The sequence below is a fragment of the Macaca mulatta genome, chromosome 2, assembly GCF_049350105.2.
Source record: "Macaca mulatta isolate MMU2019108-1 chromosome 2, T2T-MMU8v2.0, whole genome shotgun sequence".
Taxonomy (NCBI): domain Eukaryota; kingdom Metazoa; phylum Chordata; class Mammalia; order Primates; family Cercopithecidae; genus Macaca; species Macaca mulatta.
The window spans coordinates 169,491,367-169,501,377 of record NC_133407.1 but is presented as its reverse complement, the minus strand read 5'-3'; the positions used below and the strand labels follow the sequence as shown (position 1 = coordinate 169,501,377).

The window sequence follows — 10,011 nt, the reverse complement described above, 5'->3', positions numbered from 1 at the left end:
TAACCTGGCCTGGGAGACCCAAGGGAGGGGACAGGCACATGGAGGACCCGAGGTAGGGCAGGGTGTAGTAAGGATCAGAAGCTTCAAACACCCAAATAATCAATCTGGACATGAGCATGGTGAGGGCTTTAACTCGAGCCTGAAGGGTCTCTTGCCATCTCTCCATCTATGGGATGGGCAAGATGGGCAGAGTTGAACCCACATTGGTTCAGAGTGCTGGCAATCAGGGCAAAGGTGAATAACGTGAGTTAAGAGGGGCCTCAGTCACAGCCTGAAGTTCATAGGGGAGCCCTGCGTCCAGCTCCAGGCGCCCGCAGGAAAAAAGCAGGCAGAGATCTCCATTCTGGCTTAAGAGGCCTGAGCGGGAGCTACAGAATCGAAGGTGCAGCAAGTAGCAGAGGAGGCAGTAGGTGGGGTTAGCATTTTTCTGCTCATCCACAGGCACCAAAAAGAGGCAATGGCACAGGAAGGGCATGTGGCAGCAGGCATGTCCAAGAAGTCAAAGGTCACCGAACATCTTCACCATAGTCTGGTTGGGGTTAAATGTTACTTGCATAGTGCCCACTTTGGGCACGCTGTAACTCTTCCTCCCTGGGGAGTTCAGATCCATGAAGCCCAGGAAGGGGGTGGGGACATTTTGCTCAGAAACCTCAAAGAACGTGACAGTGACAGGCAGTGTGACATGGTGGTGGCAGTAGGACCCACTAGCTCCAGTCTCTGCTTTGAAGCCCTCAATGTGGCCAGATGGTGCAAAGCGTCCTTGCAGCAGTGATTCCTCAAAGTTGACCAGCAGGGTACAGCTGACAACAGGGGTGGGAAGAGGGGAGGCACGAGGGGGGCTCAGCAGGCCTGGCCCCTTCCAGCGGCTTCAAAGTGGGCTCAGCTTCGGGTGATGGGCACCTCTCAGCCTCCGCCCCATGGGACTGCAGTCTGTTGGGTCCAAAACAGGCTCGTTGGGCCCAGGCAGCAGGTGGCTCCAGAAGAGTATGGTTTGGGCATCAGAACTGTTGGCAGCAGTGGGGTGGCCCAGGGTTCCCTGGCACCTCCAAAGGGCTGGCCCCTCTTCCTTGAAACTGACATTTGGGGCTTCTCCAGCAGGAAGCAGCCTTTGCTTGGTGGGGCAGGGGCCTGGAGGTCCAGGACTGGGGGTGTGTGTTTGGGACTGTGCCCACTGTCAATGCCAGGGACTCCCTAGGCCAGAGGCTCCCCCCATTGCCCACCCCAGCCACTGGGCTCTTACCCCTTATTTGTGCAAGACTGCAAATCAGTGTCGAGCGTGTGCAGCTGGCCCAGAGGGCTGGCCCTGGGGACTCCCCCGGGGACCCCTGTCCCCCTGGATCTGGGGAGGCTGTCTCTGGTGTGCAAAGCATTTCAGGAAGCATAGGATTGGGGCCAGGGGGGACTCCAGTCCCCTGAAGTCCAATAACAGGTAGCACTACTTCCCTGTTCCACAACACAGAGGTCACAGTGGGAGAAATGGTGGCTGGCCACACCTGCTCCCAGCCCCAGTGCCCCTGGGCCCAAGAGCCCCACAGGAGATGGTTCTTCAAGGGGTAATCCCTCTCTGGCCCCCAGCCCAGGGCCTCTCTCCAGTACCTGGGGACCCTCAGTGGGAGAGGCTGGTCGCTTCTGGGCCCTATGAGGCTCAGAGGCACCAGCTGGAGGGGTACCCTGGGGGATGTTGCTCCTCCCCGTTCTCCACTTACTGGGCTGCAGCCCATGAACAGGCCACCCCGGAGGGCTCCCTGCCTGACTGGAGGCTGCGAAGGGCCAGCCTCTGGCTGTGAGGATGGAGACAGCTCTGCCTACATGTAGCACATGAAGCCCCCCCTTGGGTCAGGGGAGTCACCCCCACATGGCCTTTATGCTTGGCCTGTGCTGGGGGATCTGGGGACATCCGGATGAAGAGGGCTCAAGTCTAGCCATGCATCCCCTCTTCCCAGCTGATGCCTTGTTCCTCCCCCTAGCTTGCAGTCTGATACATGCCCACTGCACTGGCAAGGTGACTGCCACCATTCCATGCAGCTCCTGGGCTCAGCAGGGCCCTGTAGTTCTGTGGGTCCCATTGCACTTGAGGAGGTGGTAGTAGAGGCAGAGTTTTCAAACCACAGCAAACAACAAAGGTCTTGCATTCACCTCTCCCAGGGCAGTGAAGCCTGCTCAGTCTAGACACACTAGAGACTACTCAATGACTCTCACAGAAAAGAGATCTTCCCAAGGAGACATTTTCTCCTCCTAAGCCAATAAGGTCATCTCACTCACAGTCCACTTCCAGGAACTGACCCCAGATGGACAGAATCTACTTATATCATGACACAGCTGCCAACTTCTCTTGCTAAAGAAGAGAATAACGCTCACAAAATTGCCCCAGCTGGTGGTGCAACTGTTTTGGGCCAAGTACTACAACTGAAAAGCATGAACAGGGTTTTACCAGTAGGTTACAGGTTAGTTCATATGAAAATTGCATTCCCTGTTTATTTCTAATAGGGAAAATATTTCTGATGGTATATGATTCCTAAATGAAATGATGCTAACAAATGTTCACAAATTTTGTGAGGGAGAACACAGCAAATTGTAAGATATGATCTGCAGATATCAAACTCATTTTCTTTACTGGAAAACAAGTCTGACTGCCTGGCACGATTATGTTGGGAAAAAATGCAGCTATAGTTCTCTTCATTTGGAATACGAACGTATATCACAAAGCTAACCAGATCACATTCATTCAGTAGCAAACACAAATCAGCCGTGGCTAGCCAACGTGTGTGCAAAATACATTGACATCAACATCAGTATGGTGCTTTCTTGTGATCAAATCCAGGGAAATAGAAACTGGCCATCTAAAACCTAACCACATGCAAAAGAGCATTTATGTTACCAGCAATTTAAAGGAAATGAATGTTCACTGAGGAGTAGCCTATGCTGAACTCTCATTTTTACATGTATTCAACTACATATATGCTGGCTCATCATTGTAAAACTATTAACGGCTGGGTGCAGTGACTCACGCCTGTAATCCCAGCACTTTGGGAGGCCAAGGCGGGCAGATCACGAGGTCAGGAGATTGAGACCATCTGGCTAACATGGTGAAACCCCGTCTCTACTAAAACTACAAAAAATTTAGCTGGGCACGGTGGCACCTGCCTGTCGTCCCAGCTACTTGCGAGGCAGAGGTAAGAGAATCACTTGAACTCAGAGGCAGAGGTTGCAGTGAGCCAAGATGCACTACTGCACTCCAGCCTGGGTGACAGAGTGAGACTCCATCTCAAAAAAAAAAAAAAAAAAAAAACCAAAAAACAAAACTATATTATGATTTATTAAATGTGATTAGGTATCTATGGATCCTTGGTCTGTTATTTTTTAAACGCATAATAAGACCAGGACTTTAAAAAAAAAAAACACCCTGTAAAATGTACGTTTTTTAAGAAATAATAGAAGTCACTTTCATTCCAAAAAAATGCTATCTTTATAGAAATACTGTAAACATTTGTTGCAAAAACAATAAATGTTTTTTATTTTTCAAATGTAAACAATACTTAAGTATAAAAGTAAAAACTGAACATTGCATATAACCCCGGTCCATCCCATTTCCTGCAGAAAACCACTATTAACAGTTTTAGGCTTATACTTCTAGATGTAGTTTTGTTTCCTGAAAGTTTCTCTTTTACTAAATACTGTATCTTAGAGATGTTTTGATATCAGTACAGACAGAGATACCTTATTGCTTCATAGTATTTCATAGAACAGATGTACCATAACTTACTTCCTACTGATAAACATTTAGATTGTTCTCAACGTTTCACACATAAAAACAAAACTGCAGCGATTAGTCTTCGCACGCACATCTCTGCATAATATAAGAATATTTCTGAAGATTTCTAGAATTGAATTAACATGTCGAAGGAGCTACATATTTTATATTTTAATACATTGTATTCATCAAAACATTTTTTTCTGGGTTTCTCATTAGATTAGATAAGCTATGTTTTGTTTTGTTTGTCTTAGCTCTTGTTTAACCTCTAGAAAACTAGTGACATGCTCTTGGAGAAGCCCTTCTTACAGAAGGCCAAAGAAGCTGAGAAAGCACAGAGGAAATAATCAAGGCTCACCTGGGAAAGCAACACAGCTTCACCATCATTCTCTTGTCCCTGAGAAAATAAATCAAAACAAACAAGTATATCGAGTGCTGGGTGTTCAAAACCACATGAAGAATTTTTTTTTTTTAACTTAAAATCTTAAATAGTCTTAAATGATGCAGCAAAATATACCAATTCAATGTGGATACTTATCTCCTTAGATATGAAATGATTTTATATGGCAGTATTTTTATATTCTACGTTCTTACAAGTTTCACATATTCCATTACTTAAGCATTCATATTTCTCACAAAGACTTACGTTCCTCAGGAGTACAATGTTTTAGAACAAAGAATGCATTCAATAAATCTTTACAGAGTCAGTCTTTACAGAGGACAATTCTCCTGTAGACAGGAGTGAATACATATAAAGGACAAATAATGAGGCAAGGCCCTTGCACCTTTCAGCCATCTGCAAAATGAAGAACTGAATTCAAATTTTGATAGGCATGGCTTTCAGAGAAGTCTGACAGAAGCTGTGCATGAATTTCTTTTTTTCTCTTTTACAGTTCCCTTCTTACTTAAAAGAAAAAAAATTCCTGAGGTGGCTTAGGGATACAAACTATGGAGAGAGATGTGGGTGGTTCTTTCAAGTGCACAAAAACCAATAGTCTCCCTCCTGGAAAAATTCTCTGATGCTGAGGAAGATATTTCCTGTGGCCAAAAGATTTTCTTCACTAGTTTTTGTCACAATGTCTTTTCCCTGTTTAAGTTCTCTGACGTTGACTGATGTGGGCCCACTTGCAAAAGTCCTTCCCACATATCTTATAGAGTTTATCTCTGGAATGAATTCTTCAATGCCAAGTGAGGAAGAGCTGCAGGTCACAGCTTTCCTACTGTCACTGAATTCAGAGTGCTTCTCTTCAGTGTGGCTCCTTATGTATCAAAGAAAAAAAAAAAAGAAAGAAACAAAACCCACAAATTCCCACATCATTTGCACTCAACGGCTTTTTTCTCCCGAGTGGATCTAAGTCGGGCAAAAGCAGAGTGGTAGCCAAAGGCCTTTGTACGTTCAAGGCACTCGTAAGGTTTCTCTCCATTGTGGCTCCTTGTGTGTAGAGTGAGGGAATAGCCATAGTAAAAACCTTTCCCACATTCTTTACACTCATAGGGCTTTCCTGCAGGGCGGGCCATACTATGTCGGAAGAAAACAGAGTGGTAGGTGAAGGTCTTCCCGCACTCACTGCACTTTGCAGGGCTTCTCTCAGGTGTGAATCTTCATGTGCCGGGTTAAGGAAGAGTTGCAGTAAAAGGTTTCCCCACATTCTTTGCACCGAAGAGTTTTTCTCCTGTGTGGGTCATACGATGCTGGATGAAGACAGAGTGATAGCTGAAGGTCTTTCCACACTCGCTGCCCTCATAGGGCGTCTCTCCAGCGTGAATCCGGTGGTGGCACAGGAGGTGCGACCTGCGGTTGAAGACCTTCCCGCACTCCACGCACTTACAGGGCTTCTCCCCCGTGTGAATCCTCGTGTGTCGAAAGAAGTCGATCTTTTCACGAAAGGCTTTTCCACACTCCTGGCATTCATAAGGCTTCACCCCAGCATGAATCTGATGATGTCGAACAAGGAGGCTGTTCTTGTTAAACACTTTCCCACATTCCTTGCATTTGTAGGTCTTCCCCTCACGAACCAAAGTGTCTTTACTTGTTCCCTGAGAGTCACATTCACGGGGATTGTCTCCTGTGGAGACCGGCTCCTGTAAAACCCATGAGTGCAGACCATCACCTGTCCCCCAGACCATCGCGTTTAGGACTCACCTTCCTCCAGAAAGTCTCCGTGTGGGAGACGGTAGCCAGACTCAAGCGCCCCTTCTGCATTTCCAACCACTCTTTCCCACACTCACCTCAACCTGGAGGAACTTCTGGCTCCCTGAGTTAGTCTTTCCAGGGACAAGGCTGGCTGGTCTTGGTTTTTACTTTGTCACCTGGACAGCAGTTTTGGCAAAGGTGTCTTCGGCTCTTTTATCACTGCTTCAGCTGGTAGGTCAACTCCGGTTTGCACGCCCCAGTGACGAGGGGTCTGCAGGTCTCTGGTGTCACCTCCTCGTACAGGGTCCTCTGGGGCGGGTCCAGCTGCTCCCACTTCTTACAGGTTAAGATCATAGACATGTCCTGCATCACTGCCTCAGATGTTTTGTCTTGCAAGGTAGCAAGACAAAAGGTTCACGTGACACCCGTATCCGCATGCGCAGAGAGTACTTCCGACTACAGATACCAGAGAGCTGCGTGCGGCCTCCGCCAGCCGAACTACAAGTCTCAGCGGTTTCAGTTTCATTTTTTAATTCCTGGGAATTTAGCCCTCAATTCTTCTAAATTGAAGTTGATGCCGGTTGTGTCAGGGAGGACCTGCGACCTTGCGCACAAACATGCGCATGAGAACATGCATGTAAGGAACTTGTTCATGCAGGGTGTGGAGAGAGCGTGTCCTACTTACACTTAGTTTTACCCGCTGACCCCATGATAAACTGTACCGAGGGGCTGGGCATTAAAGTCAATCCAGTCGAAACAGTGTGGAGAAGACATGGAAATTCAGGGTCTCTTTTATGTTGTGGAGGGTTCTGTAATTAGTAAAATCACTTTGGAAAAGTTTGGTCCTATCTCCTAAAGGTCTTTCCAAAACAAAGCTTTCCAAGATGTACCAGGAAATGTGTTCCAGAATGCTCACATTAGCGAACACCTGGAGAGAGTTCAGGAAAGAGGATGGCCACTACACAGAATACAACACTGTTCAGCCGCCTGGGACTGCTGCCGTCCAGTACTGCTCCCCGGGGAGCCAGGGAAGCATCACAGTTTATGTTGCAGAATCCTCAGAAATGAAGGGCACAGCAGTACTAAATCGCTCTGGAGCTGGTAAGGAGTGGAAGCCATCATATGGAGATTGGTGGCAGTGACTTGAGCTTTGAGCAAGACCCTGATCCACGCCCTCCCCTTCCCAAAATGCAGCTGGTTTTTAAAGTGAAGAGAGGATCGTGGAACCAGGGAATGAGAGGCAAATTGGAAGGTTCTGGCCAGTACTGAAGAAGAGAACTGATGGTCACTGACATCTGGACCCCTCACTCCACCCCTCTTTGCTCTTCCTAGCAGCTGTTTGGAATGTTGCTCTCTCAGAATCTAATCAGCTCAAGAGGAGAGACCCAAAGACACTGATATTGCAGTTCTCCCAGTGAGGTGGCTTGACGGGTTGACTTTTAGCGAATACTTATACTTTGTTTTATTTTTCTTTCTTCTGTGCTGGCCAGAAACTCTATGTACTATATTGAAAAGAAGAGGTGCTATCAAATGCCATTTTCATTTTGCTGATTAAAAAAAATTCCAATGTTTCATAACTAAGAATGTGTGTAGTGTGAAATTTTGCTGGTATCACCAACTTGATTACTTTTATAAGATGTAAATATTGGGGCCAGAGAAATAAAAGAGCAAGCAGATATGCTAACTGGAAAATCCAACAGAGTTTTCTCACCCAAAGTATTTGGAACAAGTCAGTACAGTCACAATACAAGGCAGAAGGCTCAGCTGTGTTGTCCAGACAGCAAGACTCTCCCCAAGATGGGAGGCAATAGTGGATGGCAATAACTTAGGCAGCTATGCATGAGCTCTTCTGAATAGGTTCTGAACTATCTTACCAGGGACAATGTCCCCATCAGTCTCAGGACGCTGCACATTTGATGGTGAAGTTCTCTCCACCAATGATTCTCAAAGTGTCATTCCTGGTCTCTGTTTTGTTCATTTTTAAGAGTTAAAGAGCTGGGCCCGGTGGCTCACACCTGTAATTCCAGCACTTTGGGAGGCCAAGGCCGGCAGATCACAAGATCAGGAGTTTGAGACCAGCCTGGCCAACATGGTGAAACCCAATCTCTACTAAAAATACAAAAATTGGCTGGGCGTGGTGGTGCGTTTCTGTAATCCCAGCTATTCAGGAGGCTGAGGCAGGAGAATTGCTTGAATTGGGGAGGCAGAGGTTGCCGTGAGCCAAGATGGTGCCACCGCACTCCAGCCTGGGCAACAGAGCAAGACTCTATCTTGAGAAAAAAAAAAGAGTTAAAGAAAGGCTGATCACTAAATACATGCGATCTAACCATGATCATGTGGGAGGTTACAAAATGAGTTAGTTTTGTTTCTTGGAAATGTCTATTTTTTTTTCTTTAATGAATTTGTCTTTCAGCATATGGTTTTAATGATATAAAACCGCTCCTAAAAATGATAAAAAATTTCTCTCATTTGAGCTGTCAGTAGCAAAGCTTGCAAGTAATGTGAATATCTCAGCAAAAAGTTGGTACAAATTAAGTCATATCGATAACAATGCCCAGAGTCTGCTCTCTGGAAATTCTCAGGGGGTTTCTCACAAGGGCTCCTGTGGATGACTTAACCAATGTGACTATAGACTATCACCTGCAATTTTTGATCCTTGGATACATTTATGGACCTCCCCCTTATCACTGTAATCCAGGCGTGAACATAATCTCTCTAGCGTTAGACCAAACTGTGGCTTTAACAAGACTTTTCCTAGGACTGGGGATCTCAGAGGGACTTTCACATAAAGAATAACAACTGGCTACTAGATAGGGCTGTTCTTGGAGTCCTCAGTTCCCAGTCCGTTCACCTGGCCTCCATACAGCTGCCTTCTGCTCAGAGCCCATTCTCTTCACCATCATTTTAGGAAGAGGACAGGTTTTCTCTAACACCCAGAAACACCTCACACATGCCTCAATTCCACAGTGTCTAGGCCCAAGTCAAAGTCCAGACAGAGGAACTAACCCCAATCCAGGCCTATATTCCCCATTTTCTGTTTCCATCTTTTAGAAAGATGCCTAATCAGTGTATTATCTTCTTCCTTCAGTGGAGAATCCACCTTCATTCACACAATAGTGGCCTTACCCTATGACTCCAATAGTATATCCCTTTAGAACATAGTGTCACATTTCTACAAGATATACATACTTACCATTTTGGGTTGAATTGTTCCCCCCAAAAAGATGAAGTCCTAACCTCCAGTACATAAGCATGTGACCTTATTTGGAAACAGAATCTTTGCAGACGATCGTTAAAATGAGGTCATTGGGATAGGCCCAACTAAAATGTCCTTGCCTCTAAAAACATGGATTCTCCTTGATTCTTTTTTTTTTTTTTTATTTTTTGAGATGAAGTCTCTCTCTGTCACCCAGGCTGTAGTGCAGTGGTGTGATCTCGGTTCACTGTAACCTCTGCCTCTTGGGTTCAAGTGATTCTCCTCTCTCAGCCTCCTGAGTAGCTGGGACTACAGGTACATGCCACCACGCCCGGCTAGTTTTTGTATTTTTAGTAGAGACGGGGTTTCACCATGTTGGTCAGGCTGGTCTTGAACTCCTGACCTCAGGTGATCTACCTGCCTCGGCCTCCCAAAGTGCTGGGATTACAGGCATGAGCCACCATGCCTGGCCGTGATTCTTTATGTTAGAAATATATTCTCCCTTGTATCTCCCTAGTCCTTTATCCTTTACTTCATGCCATCACTTTCTTCCTGGTGATACAGCTATTTGTGCAGCCTGACTCTCTCATCAAACTATAAGTTCTCAAGAGCAGAATTCCCATTGAACTCATCTTTATATCTCTCAGAGCAAGAAATAATGTGCCTTGCATGTGGCCAATGAGCAAATCCATGTTTTGCCTAATTTGATTCCTTTTATAACCCTCAGAAAAAGGTGTTTTATACCCTTCAACCAATGAAGAGGAGTGTGGCCAAAGATGAGAATGACCTGTTCACATAGAATTCTTTCACCATTGCTTATTGCTTCAAACAGTATTAAGTCCAAGAAACAACAATCAAAACACAAAACCCAGCACAGCTCATTTATTAATTATCTATTTTGTGAACCAACTCTTTCTTCGTGTGAGACAG

At 45.8% G+C, this 10,011-nt stretch overlaps 1 protein-coding gene and 1 pseudogene across 1 annotated transcript; both read right to left on the bottom strand.

The window, feature by feature from the left end:
• Positions 1-223: 223 nt before the first annotated feature.
• LOC100425251 (atos homolog protein B pseudogene) lies at positions 224-1,820 on the bottom strand (annotated as a pseudogene).
• A 1,667-nt stretch (positions 1,821-3,487) lies between these two features.
• Positions 3,488-6,266, bottom strand: ZNF80 (zinc finger protein 80). Its single transcript, XM_028843472.2, is given in 5 exon segments — positions 3,488-5,104; positions 5,107-5,326; positions 5,328-5,410; positions 5,413-5,869; positions 5,871-6,266. Coding segments are annotated over 5 exon segments (873 nt in total). The 5' UTR covers positions 5,955-6,266; the 3' UTR covers positions 3,488-5,075.
• Positions 6,267-10,011: the final 3,745 nt, after the last annotated feature.